Source organism: Chionomys nivalis, chromosome 13, assembly GCF_950005125.1.
Source record: "Chionomys nivalis chromosome 13, mChiNiv1.1, whole genome shotgun sequence".
Classification (NCBI taxonomy): Eukaryota; Metazoa; Chordata; class Mammalia; order Rodentia; family Cricetidae; genus Chionomys; species Chionomys nivalis.
The window spans coordinates 62269282-62296811 of NC_080098.1; the positions used below are offsets into that span (position 1 = coordinate 62269282).

Below are 27530 nucleotides of genomic sequence, written 5' to 3' on the forward strand. Positions count from 1 at the left end.
GTTCCTGTCACAAAGTGGTGACAATCTCCATCCACAGCAGCAGCACTCCTTTTAGGAAGTTTTCCCTCCTGTCCACAGAGAGGAGGACCCTGAGAACCACTGCTGGGGACAAAACTGAGGGGTTGAGGATTGATATTAGACAAAGCAACAAACCAACAAACATACCCAGGCACCGCTCAAGCAGAGGCAGGCAGAACTTTGTGAGTTCAAGGCCAGCCTGGTCTACAACAATCCGTTCCACGACAGTCAGGGTGGCCACAATCTTTCATTCCTCTTCACTTCTATTCCTTCATTTTTTCATCCATCCACTCACTCACCTACCCACCCATTCACCCATCCATCCTTCATCTAGCCATCATCTATCTATTTATTTATTATTAAGATCCAGTGGCTATATGATAGTCCTTATAAACACCTGCCTTCCTTAGGCCACTCCTGGGTTCAAGTCTAGCAGGGGAACTGCTTCTTTCAGAGGACAAACCCCAAGCATCCCAGGTTGCCGTCTCTCACGTGCGCTGGGTTGTTGTCTCGCTCATGCCCAGTCTAATGCTTACAGATTGAATTCTTTCGCCTCCTCTATAAGTCACCTCCAGACTCAACCAGACAGCTTGCTCACATGCTTCCAAACACTCCCTGCTCTTCTCTGCTTTGTTCCTGCCAAGCCACCCAGATACAGCCTGGGGCTGGGTGTGTTTTCAGGGGCATGATTAGCATGGGGAAAGCATGGCTCTGAGCACCAAAACCTTCTAAAAGGAAAAAAAAAATCTCCCTACATTCTGTCTGCACATTCAACTGCTGTTGTTAAATAATCATCCAAACTTCTGCCATCTCAAGACCTGCCAATCTAAGTCTTCTACTTTGGCACTATCTGTATTGAAGGATTAGTGATCTGGGGAGGAGGTGGTTTATGGTGGCTGACATTACTGTGACATTATTGGGACATAACTCTCAGATGAAACACCAATGCCCAAACTAGAAGTGGGCCTGCACTCTCCTTTTTCCAGGCGTGTCCTCCCTCCACAGGCCTCTCCAGTTCCACAGCCCCCATTCCTCACTCAGGGTCTGGCCCCATCCTTACCTCTCCTCAGCCCACTGGGTCACCTTCTGCTGGGCTGTCTGGCTGCTGTAAGCCAGGCGGTCGGAGGCACTGCTCGGCGGCTGCCTCTCGGGGGAGAGCTGCTGGCGTAGCTGCTCCAGCTCCCGTTCATACATGAGCCGCTGCTCCTCCAGGGCGGTCCTCTTCTCTTCCAGGTACTGCTTTTCCAGGACCTGAACCACATTCTGAACTGGATCTGGTGAGCCGAGAGAAGAGGCAAAGGGTTGGAAGGAGCTGTTAAAGACAGGAGTCCACACCGGTGCCAGTCAGGGCTACTCTCAGCAAGAAACATCTCCTGCCTCAGACCTGATCTAGCCTGGTCCTGTGCTCTCTGTGGAGCCTGAGGGCTCACAGAGGAAATCCTCCTGGTTTGGTTTGCTTTCGGATAACACTTCAGCTAACTGCTAATTACAAACCTTCACTGTTACCTTCTTCCATGGGATGAGCACATCCTCATGACTAGCTGTGTGTTATCACAAACTTCCTGGTATTTAATGGGGAGGAACTGGATGTGAAACCATTGTGTTATCCAAGACAGCACACAGCTAGGAGCTTGCACGAGTTGATTTTTATAGCACATGCCTTCCACACTCATGTAGCATGGCTTTGTGTGTGACAAACAGGCTTCTGATTGCTCACCACAAACTTCCCTTCTCTTGATGGAGAGGAAATAATCATAACATATGTTTGAAAATATTGATTAGGTATATGACATGGCAATTTCTCAGGTGTTAATTTCTAAGAGGGCAATTAACTTTCATAAAAAAAGAAAAGTAAAAGAAAAGCATGTGTTTGGCAATTTAGTGCTCCAGGAATCTAAAACTTGCAATTGGGCAAGCAGGTACAGACATATCAACAGATGGAGCCTCCATGGATGGCTGCGGTGTGGGTGGGACCTGACTCTGAGGAGCCAATTGACTGGACAGGGCACCAATGTGGTGATAACCAATGAGCTGTATACCAGGTCCAGACAATGGCCCATGAGTAAAGTCACAACACAAATGAGTAGCCTGCAAAGATTCAGTATGCTGACAGCCACACGGTGCAGGGGAGGACTGCCCATCACAGTGTGCATCTTCCAGAAGTCCACGGGACTGTGGGGAGATGCATCTTTAGACCAGTGAGATGTAGATTCCTTCTTGTATGTTGACACATTTGCCTGTGATTCCCCGATAACCTGGGCTGTATTCCCATCCAGTTGTCTCAGTTTCCAGAGAGAATCTGGTTGGTGATTCAGGAGTTTTGTAATCACCTGATCATGGCTATTCAGAGACTCTTCCAAAACACCCCACCAGTTTATGCAATAAACATAGACAATATGCTTTCTATATTAGCATGTAAGAGGAGAGAACACACGAGCCTTAAGAATAAAGTTAACACAGCAAAAACGAGCAGCTTCGTATAATTGCAAGATGCTGTAAGTTGTTTTAATTAAAACGACAGCTACCATGCCAATGTGTCTTTACTGGCTGCATCTCAAGAGCAGGGACCAAACTGACTGCAAGCATGACCTCCAAAGAAACCTGCAGCCCCTCCCCTTCCCTGTGGTGGGTGTCATCTCCATTTTAATGTAGAGGAAACTGTGGTTCAGAAAAATCACACAGATGACCAAGGTCCAATGACAACCAAGGACAGCACCATGTACTGAGCTAAGATTAGAAGCTCAACGTCAACGAGGATCAGACATCAACTTGACAAACAGGTCTTGATGCAATGCTCTTAGCCCGAGAGTCACTTCGTATTAACACTCATCAAAGAACAAAGTCTTCAAAACATACAAGTGTATTTCATTAAATCCATTGTTTCTTCAAAGCAACAGCAGATTTATCACTAAGAAATTGTTTTTTACTGCGTTTTGTGAAGAGACACTGAAAGACATACTAGGGATCGAACCTAGGGTCTTATTCATGCTAAGCAGGAACTGTGCCATTGACTTCTACTGCCTAGGTCCTGAAGAACATATCTATCCACATCTCAGCTTCTTATGCTGTAGAAACACACGTGACCCTGCTGGCTGACACTGTAGGATCTCAAGCCAGGTTCTTTGTCAAAGTGGAGGCCGAGTGACTGAGGCTGCTTAAAACAGCACCAGAAGCCACAGTGACACAGGCTCTATGGGGGCCACAGACCAAGATGCAAATACAGAAGGAGAGCAACTCAGCCCTGCACCTGAGTCCCCCCAACCAGGACTCCCAGGTTACCTCCTCGTCACACACAGTCCTGCTCAGGGGCCAGGTTCTGTTTTACTTCTGATCACCACTAAGGGAACATAGTTCTCTCTTCTTTTTCTTTTATTTTGCTTTATTTTTCAAGTTTATTTTGGTTTTATACACATATATATGTATCTATGTATGTGTATGTAAACATATTGTATGTGGGGATGCCTGTACGATGTGTACATGTGAAGGCCAGAGGTAAATCACCTTTAAAAACATGGATTTATTTAGTGTGTGCACATGCATTCATATTGTGGCACGTGCGTGGAGGAGGTGGCTTTTTCCTTATACCATGTATGTTCTGGGGGAGCAAATTCAGACTGCCAGGCTTGTTACCAAGCACCCTGACCTGCTGAGACACCTTATCAGCCCCCTCTGCCCCATACCCTGTGTTTTGAAACAGGGTTTCTCACTAGCCTGGGGCTCACCAGTTAGTCTAGACTGGAAGTCCATCAAGTCCCAAGATTGCCCCATCTCTGCCTCTCCAGGGCTGGGGATACAGGTCCATGTCACTACCCCTAGCTTTTGGAGTGTTGTTTTTGTTTGTTTAATGTGGGAACTTAGGTCTTTATCAGGAAACTACTGACTGAGCTATCTCCCAAGCCTGTGGGAATATCCGACAATATTCCTCTCGCCTATCAATCAGTCTGATGCCTTTGCTACACTACCCAGCCTCTTTTAAAAGAGGTTTTAATATAGCTAATAGCTTTTTAATGATCCAGAAATTTCTTCTTAATGATTTTTCCTCTCTCCTGAAGACTGCTATCCTGCCCACTACTCAGTCTCATTTATATCAGATCCTCGGAATGCGATTTCTAGCTACAAGGGACATTATAATATTTAATACATAATTTGTGCTCCCACATGCATGCAATGTGGAACTTGACCAGCAGGGGGTGCTATGAAAGAAAATGCTTAGAAAGCAACTGTGTCTACAGAGACTGATCAGAATTTCAGGACTTTGGAGAGATTGGAATGCTGCAGTTGGGTTGAGTTCTAGTCCTCTGGATCAGCCATTCCCTGCCAACTTCTGTGTCTGAATGTATACTCTGTGACTAAAAGATAAACCTTTACCCAATCATTAACTTAATAGATCACTAGCTTCCACCAATCCCAAATCTAAGAATGCCATCAGATAGCATCTTGGGTCTATAGAGACACTCCCCTATCCTGCTGGACCTGCCTCTGATGCACCCCTAATGTGTTTTAAAATAAAATGGATCCAGTTAGCAAGGTAACCTGTCTATGATCTGGCCCAGGACACCCCCTACCCCCACCCCGTGCTTCTTGTCTTCTCTCCCTGCTTCTGAGAATGGAAGCCAGGGCCTCAGGCAATGCTAGGCAAACACTCTACCACTGAGCTACACTGCCACTTCATTTTCCTCTTCTCAAGAGAACCATTTCAAAATTCAGTGCATCTGGTGTCCAAGGCCAGGGTACCAAAGAGTTGGGTTTTTTGTTTGTTTGTTTGTTTGTTTTGTTTTTGTTTTTGTTTTTTGAGGTGATGGGGGAAGAGAAAGGACAGGGGTGCTGGGGAAAGGACAGAATAAGGATGCTGGGGGAGCAGATAGAACTGAGGTGCTGGGGGAGGGGACAGGGTGGAGTGCTGCGTGTTAGGAGAGGGTGTTGGGAATGACCCCCACTGGGATAGAAGGGACGTCTGCCTTTGGGGATGGGGGAGAAGTCTCTAATCTTAGATGTTAGAAACTACCTCACGACCTTTTAACCAGTCCCTAAATACTCCTTATTTTAGAGCTAGCTACAGAAGAAATTGGGAAAAGAGATTAGTGTTTGATTTCTATTTTGAGCCCCTGAAAAAAACGCCATTGTTCATAGTTAGACTTTCTTTAACTTACTTTTTTTTGTTTGTTTGTTTCATTTTGTTTTTTGAGTCAGGGTTTCTCTATGTAGCCTTGGCTGGGTAGACCAGGCTGGCCTTGAACTTACAAAGATCTGTCTGACTCTACCTCCCGAGTGCTGTGATTAAAGGTGTCTGCCACTACCACCTGGCTAAAAAAAAAAACCCTTTTTTTGTATATGTATGAATGTGTACATGTGTATATGAATGTTCAAATGTGTGTGTGTGGGTCCATATGTGTACATGCATATAGAAACTTAAGGCTGACATCAAGTATCTTCCTGTATGGCTTGCTACTTCATATATTAACGCAAGGTCTCTCATTCAAACCCAGGGCCCACCATGTCAGCTAGTCCTGTTTCCACCTCCCATATACTAGGTGACGGATGGGCTGCCATGTCTGCCCAGCTTTCCTATGGGCTCTGTGAACCCGAACGCTGGTCCTCATACCTACACAACAAGCCCTTGACAAGCCATTTTCCCAGCTCCTTTTTTACATTTACATCCAAATGAGCTGGGTTTTAGGTCAGTTCTTACACTAGAGATTCTAGGTGATCACTGAAATGGTGGAGGCTACATTTGGAAGCACCCCTGCCCTGAACTGCCATGCTCCTGCAGTAATGAGGCCATTAGTGACAGAGGCAGCAACACCAAGGACATTTTCCTGTGCTGCTGGGCACGTATGGAAAAGAACAGCTGGGCGGTAACAGAGTTGGAATATGGTTGGGAGATCCTCAGTCATGATCAAGAAGCACTTTGGTCAGGCAGAAAAACCTTTGCTTCATCCCAATACTGCCTGTTAGACTTTGCCAAAGCTTGCAGCAAGCAACGTCCCTCAGTGGTCGCACTGAAAGCCAGCCAGGATCCCACATGCTAAGGCAGCAATTAAGAACCTCTGTCCCAGCGTTGGTGAGCCAGCTTCGTCTGAAACCACAGGAGGGGGAAGAGGATCTTCAAGTAGGACCACCACGGGGAGGACCACCAGGCAGACAGGCTTACGGTCGGGAAGCCACCTAGCAGGAGACGGAATTCTGAGGACGCCAAGGCCATCAGATCATCTGCACCGTGACAGAGGATGCGTGGGTGCCTCAGAGGGAAGCGCCACTTAGGGGAACTGGTGGAGGAGGGAGGCATCGCTCTTTAACACTGGCAAGAGTGAGCCTGGCACAGGAAGCAGGGGTGAGGGAGGCGGAGAGGGTGTAAGGCCAAGAGCCTGGGGAACATTCACGTCAAGCGTTGTCTTTATCAAAGGTACTTGAGCATACCTGTTAAGTAAGTCTCTTCAGAAGTATAATTTCCACCTGAGATGATAGTAAATATTACCTTTTATATCTATGAGAATTCTGGATCTGTATTTTTCTGGGGGACCTTTATCACTCTTCCAGAAAATGACAAGATCAATAATAGAAAATGTGATTAAAAAAAAAATGTCTGTCAAACCCATTTTGTAAATACTGAGACCATGGAAATGCTATCGCGATTGGCTTGAGAACAAGAGATTCCCAAAACGGGGGCCATCTGCAAACTCTCTGGTTCTACCCGAGTTCCGTGAGTTGTCTTGATGCTGCTCCTTGCTGCTGGCCACTGGAAGGAATTATTGGCTTTATGTGTCTAAACTTTGGGGAGACTCTGCTTATCCCCTGTGGGCCCATGTGTGTAAGATCTGCTGCTGCCGGAGAGCGCATCTTACCATTGCTGTTGAGGGTTTTCATGATGACCTCCATCTGTGCGAACTCGTAGTTGTAGTCTGGTTCCGAGGAGGCCTCGCTTGCAGCATCCAGGTCATGCTCTGCCGGACCTGTGTCTTTCTCAAAGTCTCTCAACCAGTCCCGCCGTTTCCTCTTAGGTAAATTAATTCTGTGCGGGTTTTCATCATTAGATAAAATCAGCTTCATTTATACTTAAATAGACAACAGAAAAGAACGCAAATAGAAATATTAGAGAACATGAAGCTGATACCTAAAAAAGTGGTTATTTCCCCATAAGATTCTGTCACCGTGCCAGAGCTGGGTAGTGCTGCAGACGAGAGTGCCATTTACACAGGACCTGAAGGGACAAAAAGGAAGATGTTAGGTGGATGGAAGACAGTAGTCCCAAGATTCAAAGAAGTAACAGGGACTGTTCTCCTAATGAATGTATTCTGGGAAACAGTTGAAGAAGGAGTAACAGAAACCCAGTCTCGGTCTGCCTACTTCGCTAAGAGTGAGGCCCAACTCTGTGTTTCTGATGGAGATATAAAACATCACTAGAGGATGGCTTGCTGACATTTACAAACTGTAGCTGGGGAGACAGCTCATCGGGCAAAGCTTGCGTGAGCACCTGAATTCAGATTCTCAGAATCACATAAAGCTGGGGATAGCAACACATCTGTAATCTTATCATTCCTACAGAGACAAGGAAGGTAGAGACCGAATCCCTGGATGGTCCCAGGTGGCCTAGCCTGGTGTACACAGTACTGAACAGTAGACTGCCTCAAACAAACAAAACAAAACAAAAGCCATGTGATGGTTTGAAAGAATATGGTCCCCAAAGGGAGTGGCACTATTAGAAGGTGTGGCTTTGTTGGTGTGAGTATGGCCTTGTTGGAGGAAGTGTGTCACTGTGGAGGCAAGCTTTGGGGTCGCCTATGCACAAGACATCACCCAGTGTCTCAGATCACATCCCATTCCTACCCAAGATGTAGAACTCTCAGCTACCTCTCAAGCACCATGTCTGCCTGAACGCCACCATGGTCCACCATAATGATAATGGTCTGAACCTCTGAACTGTAGGCCAGCCAATGAAATGTTTTTCTTTATAAGAGTTGCTATGGTTATGGTATCTCTTCACAGCAACAGAGACCCTCACTAAGACATGCTGGTGGTGGTTTGAAAAAAAATGGCCCCCAGAAGGAGTGGTACTATGCGGAGGTATGACCTTGTTGGAGGAAGAGTGTCACTGTGGGAGAGAGCTTTGAGGTTTGTTTTGTTCAAGTTTTCCTCAGTGTGACTGTCAGTTGACTTCATGTTGCCTGCAAGATGTAGGACTCTAGGGACATCTGCCTGCACGCCGTCATACTGATAACTGACTGAACCTCTGAAACTGTAAGCGGCCACCTCGATTAAATGTTTTCTTTGTAAGAGTTGATGTGGTTATGGTGTCTCTTCACAGCAGTAGAAAACCCTAACTAAGACAGCTCCTCAAAGTTCTATACTGCTATCATTAGAATATGAACCGACCCCACAGGTTCCTGTTCTAGAACAGCAGATCCCCAGTGGGTGGCGCTGTATCCTAAAGTTGAGGAATGTGGGAGGTGAAGCCTCACTGGAGGAAGTGGGTCCCTGGGGACAGATCTTAGGAGATAAAGCTACCCTGTGTCTGGACAGGTCTGGTTCTCTCTACTTCCTGATATCAGATGTAATAGTGCCAGCTACTTCATGCTCTCGCTGTCACTCTCAAGAGCCATGCCTCCACCATGACTTCTTAGCCATAAGGACTGTACCATTTCAAACTGTGAACCAAAATAAATGCTTCCTTCCAGGTATATTTGGTTAAGCAATGAGAACAGTAACTAACATATCCTTTGTAAACAGAAAGCAAACCCTCTAGGATACCCGGCATATCCTTAACTTTGATGTAACTGAAGCAAGAAAAGGGAGAGGGCCAGCATCCTGAAAACACGGGAAAGGCAGGCACCTCCACGGGCGTCCCCTACCTTGCATTTTCTTTTGGCGTGAGAGTGATGTCTCCATCTGCGGCGATGTCGATCTCACAGTGCTCGGGCTGAATCCCGATCCCAAAGAGCTGGATGTCCTGAGAGGTATCTGCACCCACGCGGGTGTGATCCTGGAATGCAGAATTGAAGAAAAGAAACCAAGTTCACAAGGCACCCAACCAGAAATGGTCACAAGCAACTGGAATAAATCAAGGACTGTATGCAGTGAACAGCACAGGAGGATCTTGAGCATCAGAAGGCAAAACGTTGGCCAGTGTGATGGCTCAGAGGATAAAGGCATTCACCACCAAGTCTGATAATCTGAGTTCAGTCTCCAAGACCTGTATGGTGGAAGAAAAATGGTCCTCTGACTCCATTCACATGCTGTGGCAAGCGCATGCCCTCCGTAGATAGATAAATAGATTGGTAGGCCGGTAGGTAGGTAGGTAGGTAGGTAGGTAGGTAGGTAGGTAGGTGGATGGATGGATAGATGGATGCAGTAATAATTTTCTTAAGCTAAAAACTTACCTAGAAACAACTTTAAAAAAATGTTTAAATTCAGCTGGGCAGTGGTAGTGCACACCTTTAATCCCAGCACTCAGTAGGCAGAGGTAGGTGGATCTCTGAGCTCAAGGCCTGGTCTACAGAGTTAGTTCTAGGACAGCCAGGGCTACATAGAGAAACCCTGTCTCAAAAAACCCTCAAAAAACCCCAAAACCAAAACCAAACAAAAACACCAAAGGAAAAAAAATGTTTAAAACCCTATCAAAACCAGCTCCTGTATCAACAATGATTATCATTTTAAAACATAAGAAAATTGGACATAGCTATAGCAGACACTGAATTCTAATTCTAGATTGAATTTTTACTATTTGAGTGGGTACCAGCATGCCATTTCATCCTAAGCCTCTATTTCTCTTTCTTTCCTCCTTTCTTTCTTTTTCTCTTTCTTTCCTTCCTTCCCTTTCTCTTGCCCACTTTTTAACAAAACTAAGACAATATTATTTATTCAACCTATTTGACTGGATTCTTTTAAAAAGGACTCCATTTCAGAACCACTAAAAGGCAGTCTCGTGGTTAATTTTACCTCAGTATCCTTCCTTCCCACCTTAGGGCTGGAGATACGGCTCAGTTGGTAAAGATGACCCTAGTATCTATCTATACAAAAAGTCAGACATATTGGTTTTGCCTTCCATCCTGATGTTGAGGAGGCAGAGAAGGGATTCCCTGGGGCTTTGCAGTCAGTTTGTATAGCTTTGGATTCAGTGTTTTTACCCCATCCCAAAAACTAAGGCAGAAAGTAATTGATGAAGACATGACATTAATCTTGACCTGTGTGTGCATGTGTGTTTGCGCACGTGCACATGCATGTGCCTGCACAGACAGACAGACACACACTTGTCAACATTTCTAATGTCAACATTCCATACAGTGGTGAAACCTGTGGTTATATGATGTACAAATCCATGTAGTTTTAATGATCTTGAGTCTTAGAATCTCTTTGGAGACTCAGTTGCTGTGCACCCCTGCTCATTCACAGAGCACCTTCCTATATTGCTCTACAAATCATTTAATCACTGTGGCATTACTTCTGTATGCAACGGAGAAAACGCAACACTAGGTCTTTCAAATGAAGATGTCTGTGCTTGGGGATACAGTTCTGTAGCACAGCGCTTGCCTTCCACACACAAGATCCTGGGTTTACAAACCAGGATCAGAAACAATTCGCTCTCCCTAAATAACGGATTCTAAGCTGACTCATGGAGCCTCGGTAGGTCAAGGGCTAGCTGTACCACATTTTTTACCGCTGAAAAAAGTGGAAGGAAAAAGATCATAGGAGACTGAGGTTCCCTGCTTCAATTCTAGTTCATTCTCCACTGCATATTATATACTCCCAGGGGATCAAAATCCTTACCAAGGTGTTCTTGAAGAAGATGTGGCTTTGGTTCCCAGAACCCATATGGTGGCTTACAACTACCCGTGACTCCAGTTCTGGGGACCTGATATCCTCTTCTGGCCTCTGTGGGCACTACATGCATGTTGTACACACAGAGACAAGCAGGCATACATATATACTCATAAATTAAAAACAAGTCAAATAAATTTAAGAAGACTCCAGGTACCCAATCCTTGACCATCATTTTAATATTCAACTACCGTAACAGGGGGCTGGAGAGATGGCTCAGCTGCTAAGAGCACTAGCTGCTCTTCCAGAGGTTTTGAGTTCAATTCCCAGAAACCACATGGTAGCTCACAAACATCTATAATGGGACCCAATGCTCTCTTCTGGCATATAAATAAACTACCATAACATGCACACTCTCTCTGTGTATGTTATAGTTAAACGTGTTTTGATGGGCAACTGAATTCCCTTTGTCATCTTGCACGAATGCAATCAAGTGTCCTATTTCAACTATCTCTCCATCTCTTCCCTTCCCTTCGGGATAGAGTCCCATATATCCCAGTGTGGTCTTGAACTTGTTATGTAGTGGAGATTGAGCTTAAACTCCCAATCCTTCTGGCCTACGCCTCGCACATACTGAGATTATAGGCATGTGCTACCACACCTGGCTCTGATGCCCCATTTCTTGCTTAATAAAATTGGCCAATAGTTCTACAAATGTAGCCAAAAAACCCTTGACCTCTCTCTGACATTTCAGGAGACTCATGAGGTCCAAATACTTTAGGGGACTAGAGGGGTAGCTCAGAGGTTAAGAGCGCTGACTGCTCTTCCAGATGACCTGGGTTCAATTTCCAGCACCCACATTGCAGCTCACAACTGTCTGTAACTCCAGTTCCAGGGGTTCTGGCACCCTCACACAAATGTACTTGTAGGCAAAGCACCAATGCACATAAAATAAAGAAATAAATAATTTTTAAAAACTACTTTAGGAAGCTGGGCAGTGGTGGCGCACGCCTTTAATCCCAGCACTCGGGAGGCAGAGGCAGGTGGATCTCTGTGAGTTCGAGACCAGCCTGGTCTACAAGAGCTAGTTCCAGGACAGGCTCCAAAACCACAGAGAAACCCTGTCTCGAAAAAACAAACAAACAAACAAAAAGTTATTTTCAGTGATCAGTAATGTGGGATTGCACTGTCCATGGTCTTTCTACTCAGGGTGAAGCTGGGTACAAAAAGCAAAAGCACGAGACCAGGCATCCGGGTTCTGCTGGGATGATGCGGGATGGCAGGGGTCTGCTGATCAGACAGACTCACCTTTAAATAGTAAACCAGAAGCTCGTTGAGGGCGGGGTCTGCGTTCAGGTTGACAAGGTAGCACTTGTCATCCCCCACCTTGATCCCGGAGGTCTCCAGGGAGATGCCCATGCTCTCCAGCTGCCGCTGTCTCTCCTGGTCATGGAAACAGACAAAAGCAGAGACACTCTGTTGTTCGATTCACAAGATGCATCCATGGAAAAAATAAGTCACCATTTCTGGGGACAGTGCCAAAGAGGTGACACATTCTACTCAGCTCGACTAAGTTTGCTAAGTGCCTACAGTGTAGGACATGACACTGTCATAGGGCACCCAGCATGAATCACACACAGTGTCTGGGGAAAAGGACAAGCCCGCATAACTAGAATGTGCAAGAATAGCGGTGTGCCATGGAGGGCTGCGGAGGGCTGCATGCCTTCCCAGGAGGGACAGCATGGATGGGTTTAGAGAACAGGATGGGGGTAGAATATGTGTGGGACAATTCTTGGAGCATTAGATGAATTTTCATAGCAAGAAGCAAGAGCAGTTTCTTGAGGAGTGGTCACAGGAAAGCAGATCCAGATTCTGGGCAGAGAGGATAATTTCAGGAGCCAAGAACTCCTAGCAAATGAGGGAAGCTGTAGGAGCTGGAAGAACAGGTAGAGACCCTGTCGTCACTGGCTTTGAGTCCACCTGTTCATGTAAGACTTAACGATAGTTTAGAGCGTGGTGGGTACTGATCTATGGCTGGGAACACAAGAGCTAAGACAATAAAGTCCTTTTTTCATGAAAACACGTGGTAGTGTTTCAGTGAGACAGTGTTAGTGGAACTAAAATGCCCATGCAATGCAGTGTGGAGTGACCCCAAACACACGCTCCTGCTGTATTACCCTTTGTTGCACGGTCTTACACGGTCTATGCTACTAAATGTTCATATAGAATCTTCTAAGAAGTACACAGAGTCAAATGGTGAAAACCTATTGTGTTGTATGTCTTTCAACTTTCTGCCAATCAGAGTTTCTGAATGCCCTACTCTGCCAAGAGATCTAAAGAAAAACACAGAATCACAATGTGGACCTTAGATCACATGAGGAACAGAAATGACACCCCACCCCCAGTCTTGCTTATTCAACAGAGTATTCCAGCAGCACAGGACCATATGCAGACTGGTGGAAGATGTCAAGTTGGGGCTTTAAAATGAGCTCGGCAGAGAGAACGAGGCCCTGGATGGTTTTGGAGGAGGCAGGCGTCTGACCAGTGGGCACCAGGGGGAAGGAGGCCTTAGTGTTTCAGGCTAATTTATCAGCCCACCTGTGCAATCTCTTCCGTTTTCCTCAGCTTCTCTTCCCATGTCACTGTTAGCTCCTTTATCAGTTTCTCAGATTCTTCGAGCTTCTCCTTCAGCTCGGGGGCCTTCATGGCCTTTAAAAACAAGACCAGAGACATCACCTTTCAAAATCTTTCCAACATTATATACAGTACATATAGAATGGTACCCTTGCCTGTGGTATTGGAGTTTGAACACAGGGCCCTGCACATTCTGTGTGCAGCTCTATGCATTTTCCATGCAGCTATATGCATGTTCTACACAGCTATGGGCTACATCTCAGCAGCCATATGCTCTCCCTCAGCAAGTATTAATAGACTTCAGAAACAATTAAGTCACGCACTGTCAGCGTGGGCCTTGGAATCCTGCTAATCAAAGTAAACGGAAGAGGACATCGTGTTTCTCTTTAAACAAAAAGACTGAAAAAAAAAAGCTAAAGTTTATCTCTGAAATATCTAAGTAGGAAAAAGGTTATTTAAGCAGATTTATCTGTCAGTAAGACAGAAATCAATAATGTCATCCATAAATATCCCGTAGCTACAGTAGCCAGTTAGGACCATATGCAGACTGGTGCCCATCAACAAGACCCAGGCTCCAAGACTAAGGAAAGGAGACCCAACATCTATGAAAGTCTCACGGAAACAATCTATAGCATCAATTAAACACACACACTGTTCTTAGGATTTCCCATTGGAAGTTCAAGGGCCAAGTGAAGGGCTGAAGCAAACAATTAAGTAGTGACAGGAATGACCTCACTTCCTTTCTTGCCGGAAAACGGTTCTTCACAATGCTTCTCAGCCCAGAGCAGATGCCTGCACACACTGAAAGGGTGAACCACACAGCCCTCAGCCACCAGACACCCCAGTCAGGGGACTTCAGGAACTGGGCACGGCAGACTGACGTTACCTCAGCCTGTGAGAGCTGCTCTCTCAGTTTCTCCACTTCCTCTCGCAGTTCCCGGATGACTTTAGCATTGGGGTCCTCATTCACTACAGCGTGGTTCACGATCCTCTTGGCTCGGTCTGCGTATCTCAGTGTGGACAGTGTCTCCTCGTAATTGTCTGCTGCCGGGCTGATGGTGGCTATCATGGAGGTCTGGCTGTTCCCTCCTAAGTTGTCCTGTAAAGGATTTCAGATAGATGTGACCAAAGAGGAAATACCCACACGTGACTTTGTTCTTGGTGTAAAACAAAATGCAACGTGAAAATGTGTATTTTTCACATAATTTTATAAGATGAAACATGGCCTGTCTAAAATAACAATCAACAGTACCTGACAAATGTCACTATAATAGAATAAAAACAATAAGTAGTGTTAGTTTGTGTATGTATGCTGTTGTGTAGCACGTGTGTACATGTGTGTGTGCATGGGCATGAGCATGAAGATAAAAGAAAAAGATGTCGATGTCTTTCTCTGTCACTTCTCCGTGCTGGGGATTTGAACTCGGGCTCTCATGCGTACTCAAGCAAATGATCTTATCTGGTGAGCCCTCCCTACAAAATCACGTTCTTGGCGTGTCACTAAGAACTAGGGTGACGGTGCTGTGTGTGCTTCAGTAGCTCTGCACGCTCCTTTCACAGTTTCACGTCCGAAACAGCAAGGTTTAGACAAAAACGACCCCAAGTCAACAACGTACCTTAAGAAGCCAAGTGAGAACGGAATCTCGATAAGGCACGAATTTGTTTTTGCCTTTGCCAGCGGCCTGGTCGGCAAGTGATGATATAACCAATCCCAAGGTTGTCAGCGATCTGCCACAAAAAGGAGGAAACTAAGCTTTGTGGCGAGCTTGTTTTCATACAATAGCAATCTTTCTAGAAAACGAGAATAAAATACGCAGAGCGAGCAAGTCGACAGCGATGTCTGCAATAATTTTCCCAGAAGCCCAAAACAAAGAAAAAGGTAACCTATTAACATAAAATAATTAATTTAGAATTTCTATAAGAAAATAGTATGCTTAACTGCAGACTTTATAAAACGTACATTTTAAACATGCAATTATAAAATCATACTAGAAAGTACTGGATTACTTAAGCTTTAGGTCAACTCTGGACCATTCAGGCCTCTGCTCTTGCAGACACTCACTGCAACTTAGTGTTTAAAGCTGGGGACGGGATTCAGCACAGGGTCACCACAGCTTCTCAAGAGCTAAGACCTGTGCAAGCAGAGCACAGCACCAGGCCTCACTTACTCAGAGGAGCATGGGTAAAACTCGAGGGCTTTTAAAGAAATCGCAGAAGCCTCTGCAGAACTACTGCATCAAAGGTCTCTCAGGGTCTCTCTCTCTCTCTCTCTCTCTCTTCTTTTCTCTCTCTCTTGCACATGCACAAACACACACACACGTATGCACACAACACAGCTCTCTCCCTTTCTCTCTCTCTCTCTCTCTCTCTCTCTCTCTCACACACACACACACACACACACACACACACACACACAATTTCGAGACCTTGCAGCTGACAATACCCAAGGATGTCTGCATTCTTGGACACCATGATGAGCTGTCTAGACTCATCATTAACAAAGCACAGTCCTGGGACCTCGGTCATCACCATCTTTGGAAACTTGTCAGAAATGCAGACTCTCAGGCCCCACCTCACCCCACAGAAGGACAGACTCCAGCAGGACTCAGCCACCTGTACTTGACAAGCTTTCCTGGCCATCTGATACAAGCTGGCCTGTGGCTCGGCCCTCCCATAAGAAAATGAACATGAGCCAGGTAAAGTATCCAAGAGGGAAAAAATGAAGATTTTATTATTATTATTATTATTATTATTATTATTATTATTATTATATAGTTTTGCAGAATTGGGGACCAATCCAGGCATGTTGCACATGATGTATGCCGAGAGGGGCCACTATTGCCACCTAGGGAGTAGTCAAGGTTGAGAATGTGAGGAAACCATGGTAGGAGTCTGTGGGGAAGCCTTAGGAAGGGCGCTTCATGAACTCAATCAGTTCGTAGAGAAACTGAGGCAGCCAGAGCCCAGTGGCAGGGAAATGGCTCCACCGTCCCACTTTCGCTGGACAGGTGGAGTTGCAGCCTGGCATTCTGATGGACAACTTCTCACCCTGGCACCCTGGGAAGAATGTGTACAGATGAACTACATTTCTCTCATTCCTGGGCAGTGCTGCCACCTGGTGCCTTGGTGCCTTCATTCCTCAAACAAAAGGAGCGCCACACACTGCACTTTAAAGCACTTAGGAGCTTTGGGAGAGGTGAAACCCCTGAATCTGCAGCCCATTAGCAGACACTGATGTCCCCGTGAAGCTGCTGACAGGCCTGCTTAAGAGGATTATTAATGCTGCGCATGAAGAAGCCGGGTGAGAGGCTGAGAGCGCATTCAGGAAGCACATCAGCGATTTCTTTAGCGTTAGCATCCAGCTAGTCACTGATCATGAAGCTTAGAAAGCCATTTGTGGGACTATGAACAGTTTCATCGTATTAAACATTGTTAGCACACGCTCGGCTTCTTGTGGGCCAGCCACTGTCATAAGCACCTTAGGAAAAACCGCTGGCTGAATGTTCACAGTATGTATATCTGACTGACAGCTTCTGTAGCCAAATTTACAGAGGGGGAAACTGAGGGAAGGTCACAGAGCCAGTCTGAATAACCAGGGAATTGCGGGGTCTTCTCGGGGAGACCCATTTTGGCCCCACCACCAGTTTTCACTGGCCTCTGCTGGCTTCTCACTGTTCTTCACATGTTTCCGTGACAATCTACCTCCCAACACAACAGCTCCAAAGCTATTCCCACGCTACCTCATAAGGCCAGGGCTACACCTTACCCAGCCTGTGTTCTAGCCAGCGTCTCATCACTACGCAAGTGCTAAAATGTGTCCTCACGTTTGTATCTGAGATCCTGGAGTGCACGTGTGTCTTGGAATGGAGTCTTTGAGAATTGTGTATTTGTTACATACACACTACAGGACCCCTGGGGGGATCTTGGACAGTCTCCATAATAAATATGAAAACATCCAGGATATGAGTAAAAGATGATCATGTAGAAACAATCTAGAGTAATAGTCTGGAGGCTAAATCATAAGAGCGGGGTGATCTTGATTTGGCTTAGTCTTTCTCTCCTAACCCAGAGGCTCCCTCAAGGGTCACCATCCTGCTGTCACATATTACCATAGATGTCATGATATAAACGTACATGGCATTACAGCTTTGGAGGTCAGAAACCCAGACTGCGGACTACCGAACTAAAGCCAAGGGGTTGGTGGGTCTGCATTCCGAGGGAGCCTCCATTTTCTCCTTCCTTCCATAGCCCACCCTCATTCCTGACTCACAGTCCCTTCTCCTACCCCTTGCTGGTCTCAAGCTCACTTGTTTGCATTCCTCTTTCATGTGTAAGGAGCCCTGGACACATAGGACCAGCCTGGATAATCCCTACTTCTCAAAGACCCAACCCTAATCACACCTGCAAAACCCCTTTGCCTTGTAACACACACATGGGTTTTGGAATTCACAGTGTACAGCGATTTGGTATTATTCTGACTATCATGGTGTTTCAAGTCCTTCTGCACTCCCAGCATCCACTGCCAGGATGGCCACAGAGTCCATGCATGATTCATGTCTGATGGGCTTTCATTTAGATGACAACATTTCATTTAGGTAAACAACATCAGGTTACAAGTCTTTAAGCTCCCTGCTGTATCAACAGACACAAAATGACCAGTTCTGAGCCCTGCACTCTGAAAGTTACAGAGAACACTGAAAAGGGAGGCCCCACCCCACAAAGCGGCAGGAAGACCCACATGCTCTAATGGTCAGGGACCTTGATGGGTAAGTCAGGGAAAGAGTAGGCTGCTAAGAGAACTCCTAGGTCATAATTCAAAAGTTGCAAAGGGATCTAGACTATGTTGCCACGTGGCCCCAGAGTAATCCAGTTCAACCCAGTCAGGACTTCTAAATAGTGTAGTATCTAAATATGAAGGGGCATCATTTGTATCCATGCTAGAAGCCAAGAATCAGCCTCTTCTAGGTAACAACAGACAGCTCTGGAGCGTTCCCACAGCCAACCCCAGGAACCACATCTAGGGGTCAGTGACCTCAGGTTAACTACTTGACTACTGTCTGCCTGGGTTTGCTCATCAGCCAAATGAAGACACAAAACCCATCTTATAATGGTGGCAGTGGGTTAGGGCTAAGAGATGGCTCAGAGGTCAAGACACTGGCTGCTGGGCTGAATTCCTAGCACACACATGGTGGCTCACAACTGCCCATAATATCAACTACAGGGGACCCTCTGCTGGGGGCCCGTCCAGGTCACCTACACAGACACACACAGACACACACATCACCCTATTCCTTTCTCTGTTTTCCCACCCTTCTCTGGGCTCTTAGGAAGAGGAGCTGCAGGGCCATCCTGGCCTCCTGCAATCCCTTGTCATGAAACACATCAAAGCCCCTCCTTCTCAGAGGCATAGACAGGATGACGGGGAGGTGAACCCCCTAGGATGGGGAGACTATCCCAGTGTGTGCAGCCGTGTTGATCTCGCTTTTCTCACTTTCAGTGCCAGTGTGACGCTAAAGTGTGAAGCTGCAGGAACACGCTCCTGAACACGTTTCTGCCTGTCATGTTCTGTTCAGGACAAGACCTCAAATTATAGCTCATCAGCAGGAAGAGAGACCAGATACATACTATTTTCTGTAGAACTTAGAATAATAATAGCAATTATGCTAATTAGAAAACAGCACTGATGTAATGAGTATTTATTCAGTACAAACCACACACCAGGCATTGTTCTAAATACACGATGGCGTTTACTCTTTGACAGTCCGAGGAAGCAGCTACAATTACTTTATTATTCAGCCTCCCCTTTTAAGACAAGGAAAATGAGGCAGAGTAGCTAAGGCATTTGGCCATGATACACATATCTACTACATAGTGAATGCAGGATGAACCCTGGGCAGCCTGGCCCTTGAACATAATTCTGGATATAAAACCTCTTCCCTGTCAATTTGGAGAAGACTTCCCCCTGCATGCCTTCTCATGGCATGAGCCAGTGGGATCCTGTAGACTGAGTCCTTCCTTCCCAAGTTCCTCCCTGTCTTCTATCACTATGCTCTCTCAGACTTTGCAAAGCAACACACACACACACACACACACACACACACACACACACACACACACCACACATATGGAGACTCCAGGGTGGTATTTACTCAATAACCATCAGACTCATCTACATCCTCATACATAAACAGCATCAGCTTTACAAAGGAATTTCAGGTAGGGTTTTCTGTGATACAGTCTGTCCGATACCACTATGGCTTGAAGTTTACCCAAGACTGTATTGCACGTGCTCCCTGAATTAAATGGGGTTAGCTTTAGATAAAGCTATCCTCAGTCAGACACACAGAGTCAAGAATTCAGTTAACACACCTGCCCTAACCGGCATCCCAGCTTAGCAACCCAGCACACTGTCGAGTGTTGGATATGTCTGTCCAGAGAGCTGTGGCTTGTCATCAATCTACCTCAGCCTGGAGGTACAAAGTCAGACTGTGTTGTTCTAGAAAACCTGGAAAATCCTAAGTTCAGCCACTATTTGGGTTTGAGGGTGGTTGAACGTTTTATCCCCAGCTGGTGGTGCTGGGTGACCCTTTAGGAGGTGAACCTCTAGAGATTTATGGCAGCATTCTGCCTCTCGTCCACTCCTCCTGATCCACCCATCCCATAGAGAGCCAGGTCCCATAGCCACAGCCAGGGAACAACTCCTGTCCCCATGCTTTCCGCCACGATGGGCTTTTCACTGTGAGCCCACATATGCTGTTCCCTCCCATCAGTCACCTTAGTTACAATCAAAGTGACAATAAAAGTAACTGTTACTACAGCCACCCTGAGCTGAGGGCCAGCTGTCCACGTGATGATATGCACAGGCATTGTACCACTTGGCAGGGGTGTGGCTGGGCTATACCACGTGACTTGACTTCAATACACGTCACGCACTGGAACAACGGCAGTCTCCCTCAGGCTAAGCCACTCTGTCTAAGAACCACTGGGTCCTCACAATGCAGTGAATCCTCCAAACTCAAAGCAAACAGACTGAAGTCACCCACGCCGTTCCAGTCACCTTACTTGTTAATGTTGCTGCCTTCTTTCAGGCGCTCACCCGCAGCTCCCGTCTTCGACACTCTCTCGCTCCCCGCCAGGTCGACCAGGCTCACCTTACTGACTTTCTCCCCCGAGTTCTAATGGCAGGGAATAAGAGAATCAGCAGACATGAAGGAAAGCCACATGAGTATTGACGTATTTATCAACACTGTGATCCACAACACCATGAAGTACTCAGGCTATGAATTGTAGGTGTGTCACTCAGGGAATCACTTCCTAGAAAAGCCAATTTTAAGTCTTTTTACTTTGCATGTATGTATGGTACACCTGTGTTCCGCCTCGCTGAGGCAGGATCTCCTTTGTTAGCTGCGATGGTCCAGGCTAGCTGGTCCACAGGCTTCTGGGATTCTTCCATCTCTGCTTTCTCTGATTTCAATATAGGAGTGCTGGGATTACAGATGTGCACCACCACGTAGGACTTGATGTGGGTTACGGGGATCCAAACTCTGTCCCCCGTGTTTGTGTGGCTGGGGCTTTACTCACTAAGTCATCCCCTGAGCACCTAAGTCAAAATTGAAAATGGTGTAGAAATCTAACGTTCTGCTCTGCAGCTGGGGAAAAAGGGTTTGAATACCCAGGGCAGTTAACAGAACCTCCAGGGCAGCCAGAAGTCCAGACTTCCTCCAGGACAGTGGCAAGTTAGAGAATTTATGCACCTTGAAGGAAACACCAGCAGATGAAGCTCCTTGGCATTTTGGGTCAAATTCTACCTTTCTGAGATGTGGGTTTTAGATAGAATGTTGTAGTTTCTTTCGTAATATCCCACAGTAGCCATGAAGTAAACTGATTGCTTTTAGGGAAATTTTAGTAAGAAAGAAGACATAATTAAAAATTGTACAGTAGGGGGCTGGAGAGATAGCTCAATGGTTAAGAGCACTGACTGCTCTTCCAGAGGATCCAGGTTCAATTCCCAGCACCCACATGGCAGCTAACAACTGTCTGTAACTCAAAGATCTGACACCCTCACGTAACTATATATGCAGGCAAAACACCAATTCACATAATATAAAAATTTAAAAAAGTTGTACAGTGAAATCATCAGGGTAGTTAGGATGTTTACATACAAAATCCATTTTTTTTTTCAGACAGAGTCTCAAGAAGTAGAGGATGGCTTTGAACTTCTGATCTTTCTGCTTCTAGGCTTTGTGCAGCACTAAAGAACTGAACCCAGGGCTTCATGCATACTCTACTAACTGTACTATATCCCCAGCCCTGAAAAATCCAATTAAAAAATGCCAGTGTAAAAAGGAAGGCCTAACGACCTGGTGATTTAAGCGGCACAAATGGCAGGGCGACAGCACACAGCTCTCAGTCTCTGGATCCAACCATGAACACTTCCCGTTTCCACCCTGAGCTCCCCAACCTCCAGAGGTTCCACCTTGCCTCTCACCCCAGACTGCAGGTCATACAGCGTCTGTGTGATGATGATGTTGAACACAGCATGGGAGCGGCTGCTCTCCTCATTCATGTTGGTTGCAGCTACCGTTCGAGACTTATTTCCCTCAGACATCAGTGACTCAATGTCCTAAAGGCAAAGACCAAGAAAACACTGTGAGATAAGAAAGAGGTGCACCCAGCACCCAGGGGTGTGTTCAGTATGGTCCCATGCCTTGGCCATACCCTTCCACAGAAACAGGCCTAGCCTCTTTCCCATACAGCACGGCTTGAACCTCCTCCCCACACAGAGCCTTCCTTTCTCTGCCCGAGGTCTCTTCTTGCCCTGTCAACATCCCATTGGCTCCTTCATACATTCCCAGAAGAGGGGACACTTACTGAGCACTTCACATGCTTAAGAACAGTAGCCAACTCATTTAATTCCAACTCTCCTGGCACTGTCTCCCTGGTATGGCTGTCTGTCCCATTATCTGTCTCACTCTGCTGACAACTGTGGCTCTATAAAGAGCAGGGAACTGATGTGGGATGCCCCTCTGTATGCTGTGAACGTTTTATTACCATTGGTTAATAAAGAAGCTGATTTGGCCAATAGCCTGACAGTATAGAGCCAGATGGGAAATCTAAGCAAAGAAGGGAAAAAGAAGGCAGAGTCAGGGAGACTCCAGCAGTCACTGGAGAAGCAAGATGTGAGGTAGCAAGCCACCTCGTGGTAAAATATAGAATAATAGAAACAGGTTAATTTAAGTTATAAGAGCTAGTTAATAATAAACCTGAGCTAATAGGACAGAGTATAATTAATATTAGTGCCTCAGAGTGGTTATTCAGGAACTGGAAGTCGGGAGAGATATTTCCAGATGCAAGCAACTTTCTCTGGTATATTTGTAACCTCCTAGTACACACCTGGAGGCCATGAGCTCTTAGAAAACATTTGCTGAATGAGTGCTATGAAAGAAACTCCCCACACACCAAGATGCTGAAGCTCATGGAGGTCATCTGGGATTCCCTGTAACCAGATTCCCGGCTGTCAGGAACAAGTGACAAGATAACAGGGACTGAGCTCCATTGCCGTGAGCCAGGAAACGACTTAGTCAAAGTGCTGTCTGGACACCTTGGAACCAGGCTGTTAAATCTCAGTGCATTTAAAGTGATGAATAAGTACAAATATAACTTGAGAAGTACAATGCTTTTGCTTAAATAGCTGGATGCTGAACCTTATCTTCACTTTAGCTTCACCAAGTCTCAGATGATAATGGGTCTCCTACATCTCTTATATATCAGAAGCAAATATAGAGGTTTGTTCATTTATTCCTTTTCTCATTCATGAGCATTCTTTAGCAAAAGAGCTAGAAATCTGCGCCACGAGACTTCCAGGGTAATGACTACAGAAATAACAGCAGCACATTATGTCTGGGTATAAAAGTCAAGGGCTGGGAGGAATATAGATCAATCCTGGGATAATGGAGTGATCCAGAAACACAGGCGACAGGAGAGTAAAGAGCATTAGAAATCAAAGCAAGGCCTGTGCCTAGAAGGGGATGAGTCACTACCACATACCGCACAGACTACCAGATTTGTTCAGAAGGATGCCACTGAGCACCTCGGGGAGAAGGCTCAACAGAGGCAAGACGGAAACACTCAGCAACTTGAGATCACTGGATGTTTTGGCCTCACTGTGAGCCCTTCACAAGGAGGCAGCCAGAAGTGTGCCTGAAGGACATTTCCCCCCCGGGTGTGCTGTCTGTATGCCTGAGGCTGCGAAGGGCATCAGTATGCCATCACATATCCCTATGGAAACAGCCTCAGCATCACCTATTCTGACTTACTGCCTTTCTTTAATGATTTTTCTTTTCTTTTGGTTTTTCGAGACAGGGTTTCTCTGTGTAATACTGGAGTCTGTTCTGGAACTAGCTCTGTGGACCAGGCTGGTCTTGAACTCACAGAGATCTGCCTGCCTTTGCCTCCCGAGTGCTGAGATTAAAGGTGTGTACCACCACCACCTGGCTTTAAGGACATTTTTTAAAAAGGACTCTTACCTCAAAGCTGGTGACAGCCAGCTGTGACAGACCATCTACATACGGCCCCAGAACCTTATGCTCTCGGACTTTAAGAGATTGCCTACTCCTGTAGTAGGAGGGAGAAGAATCAGAGTGAGCGAATCTTACACACTTGCAAGCTTCTTCTTAGCATTTGGAAATTCAGATTACAATTTCAAAGGGTTTTTTAGTGATTAGAAGGTATTCTAATAGGCACTTTACACGAACTAACAAAGCAGCATTCCACATGAGAAATGGGTTCGACTCTGATTTCAAATACTGATACTATTTTAAAACGTCTCTTTCTCACCCCAAGAAAAGTCAGAGCAGTTAAACCTAGGCTGGGCTCCCCTATGTGAGTAGACAGAGAAGCCTGGACATTCTTCATCAAGAACATCTCAAATTCTTTTTGATAACGTTTTTATTATTCTCTTGAGAAGTTCAAACAATATATTTTGATCATATTCTTTCCCCCCACCTCCTCCCATATCCCCCCTCCCTACCTAGTTTCATGGCTTCTTTCTCTCTTAAAGTTAAAATTTTTGAGAAAACACTGAACAATTATAAAATATTTTTAACTAATTTACTGTTTCAAGTTTCACTGATTTATGTTGGCTGCACGCTGGCAATTTTATAGAGAAAGTCAAATAATAACACAATTGTAGCTATTGTGTCCAATATTTGAACTGGCTCTGCTGAAGACAATTTTGGGGTTGTAATTAATGTGTGGGCATGTGTGCACACACACACGTGCCTCTGTGTGTGTGTGCATGCATGTGTGTGTGTGCCTCTGTATCTTTGTGTGTGCATGTGTATGTATGTGTGTTCCCCCCATATGTGCCCCCCGAGACAGTATCTGAGACAGTACACATATGAATGCCAGAGGGAAATGGGCTCTCCCCTTTTACTGTATGGGTCCTTGGGAACAAATTATGAAGTTGGGGCCAGGAGCAAGTCCCATGAACCATCTCACTGCCCCTTTAGGGCTCTAGAGAATTTTAGATGGTTACCTCTGATTTGGGGCCCATTTGAGACGTTTATCTGACCAATGAGATTCTTCCTGTACTGAATGTCGGTGCCATCCTTTTCACGACACAGGGAATTTAATCGCTTTTCAGAGAGTTAATATTTGGCGTCTCTCAGATGTGGGGAATCCTCGGGGCTTCTGAAAGCCTTGGCAAAGTTTCTGAAGCATTTTCCAGCTGTCCCTTTTAATCTCACTCTTAAGGATGAGAACTCAAGGTAACTATAGCAATTGTGCTGGGCTCAGGTACTAACCAATTTGATCCTCAGGATAGCTACTGTCACATACACACCCCAGCAATGGGCTCCTCCTTACCAACCAGATTCTGTAGTGTTACTCAACAGCAAGACGAAACCCAGCGTACTATCAAGGGCCCTTATGCTGGTATCTGGAATTCCCGCATACTCTTGGTGCTCTATTTAATGAAGCAGGCGTCTCCTTATCTTGTACCTCACAGTCCTATCTGCAGATGAATCCTTTAGAAACCCCTGCACCTATGTGCCAGGAAGCCTGTGTATGGACTCTGCTGTGTGTGTCACTAAGGACACGTGACGCCACGCAAGTGATGAGAAAAGGGGCGAATCCGTTTGATCATGCAACAGATATTAAACAATAGTCAAAACTATCTCATTATTTTCCCATATACAAAAAAATGAATGAAAAAAATCATTGGTGTTGTTTACACAAAGTTAAATCTCCACCAAAATCATGGATATATGCTGCAGAAGAGAGAGAGAGATGGGAAATATAAACTTCCTAACAGCATTGCCTTGGGGACCAGTAGGGAAAGGAGTAAGAATCGAGGGGGACATGTAGGAAGATTAAGAATTACTGGTCAGGGTCCATTTTCTAAGACAATGACGCATAGGTAGAGGCTGATTTTGTTACTTATGCCTCACAAACGTTTCTTTATATAAGCTGCCGATAACTCTTTCAGGTAAACACAAGCAAACAGATGACTGGAGACATTTTTGATGTCTATAATATTATTGCCAATATTCTTGCTTTGATTTGAGGCTATTGGAGTATACAGGAGTATAAATGTTACATATGACACATTTGCTAAAACAACTAAAATGTATTTAATGACAGGGAAAGTGGTCATGGAGTTACACAGGAAATTCAGGTTACTGGGCTGTTATCTATAAGATACTTGAGGATGTATCTTATGATCATATCCATACACGGTACAGATCTGAAACAGTAGGGAGACATACTCAGGTGTTAACTAAGGTTATTTTTGAGTGGTATGATTAAATGTCAGCTTCATTTCTTATAGTTCATAAGATATATGTGTGTTTTCTATATTTTCCCAACTATCTGTTACTTTTAAACCAATGCAAACTTCTGCCTGGCAAAAATGAATTTATGAATCAAACTTACTTGATTTTCAACTCTTAAGTTTTTTTGTTTTGTTTTGTTTGTTTGTTTAGATTTTTGAAAACAAGGTCTCTCTGTGTAACCCTGGCAGTCCTGAAACTTGCTCTGTAGATGGGGCTGGCTCCAAACTCAGAGATCTGTCTGCCTCTGCCTCCCCAGGGCTGGGAATAAAGGTGTGTCACTAAGCCTAGCATCACTTAGCTTTTGAAAAATGTAGATGTCTGGGTTCCCAGCATCGCCCAAATCATTTAGGATGGGGGTGGGAGTTCAAGTCAGTCAAGATCTCCTGAAGAGCATCCTGCATGCTCCCCACACATAACCAGGGAAGGCGGGTGGCTGTAATCCTCCCCCCCGCCCATTTTATTTCTACTTCCGAGCTGCTGTTTTCCATTATGACACAATTTTCTGTTTCTTGGAGACAGTGTCTCACTACATTACTCTGGTCTGAAACTCACAATGCAGCCCAGGATAGCCTAAAACTGGCAGCCATCCTCCTGCTTCAGTCTCTCAGTGCTGGGTTATAAGCATGCATCACATCACTCAACTCGAATGCATGTCTATGCACCATGTGGGTGTAGTACCCACAGATGCCAGAAAAGGGCGACAGATCCCATGGGATCAGAACTGTAGATGACTGCTAGCCACCTTGCAGGTGCTGGGACTGGAACCTGGGTCCTCTGGACGAGCAGCCAGCGTTCTTAAGCACTAAATGCTCCTATAACTTAGTTTTAATGAATTGTCCCTGGTGAGAAGAAATGATACCTGTAGTGAAAACATTTCTCACACGGCGATGTGAGTAACTTTCCACGGCCGTCTAGGAGAAGCTGCATGTGACTGACAGTGAAAGTTCTGGGAAGTCCCCCATTTCCAGTCCATGAGCTGACATCAGAGCAGTGACCAATGATGCAAATATGTACACACCCTTGCGAGTTTAATTTTAAGATCATTTAACATTATTTCTTCCTATTTTCAAGTTTTACTTCAAAGACTCACTTACCCCTTGGGGTCCAAGAGGTCCCGAACTTTCTCATTATAAATTTCCATATATGATACTTCGACTTTAAAGGTCTGTGACTCATTTTGCTCCAGAGAGATCCTTTTAAACAGAGCACAGCAGAGCCTTGGGATAAGGCCTAGCTGCTCAGCATGGCCCATCATGGAGAAGGACTTTCCGGAGCCTGGAAAAGAGCAAGCAG

The 27530-nt window shown here is 45.5% G+C and overlaps 1 protein-coding gene across 6 annotated transcripts in view; it reads right to left on the reverse strand.

Moving 5' to 3' along the window:
• The window catches only part of Kif13a (kinesin family member 13A), a 181848-nt gene that overhangs the window by 50952 nt on the left and 103366 nt on the right, over window positions 1-27530 (reverse strand). For all 6 annotated transcript variants that reach the window (XM_057787264.1, XM_057787260.1, XM_057787263.1 and 3 more), the window contains exons 6-17: window positions 27332-27512; window positions 23931-24018; window positions 21893-22027; window positions 20467-20579; window positions 15021-15132; window positions 14291-14503; window positions 13369-13479; window positions 12079-12213; window positions 8865-8995; window positions 7130-7216; window positions 6861-7027; window positions 1079-1292 (exon numbers count right to left, since the gene is read on the reverse strand). In XM_057787264.1, the coding sequence (XP_057643247.1) occupies window positions 1079-1292; window positions 6861-7027; window positions 7130-7216; window positions 8865-8995; window positions 12079-12213; window positions 13369-13479; window positions 14291-14503; window positions 15021-15132; window positions 20467-20579; window positions 21893-22027; window positions 23931-24018; window positions 27332-27512 (1687 nt within the window). The remainder of the gene's footprint in view (window positions 1-1078; window positions 1293-6860; window positions 7028-7129; window positions 7217-8864; window positions 8996-12078; window positions 12214-13368; window positions 13480-14290; window positions 14504-15020; window positions 15133-20466; window positions 20580-21892; window positions 22028-23930; window positions 24019-27331; window positions 27513-27530) is intronic.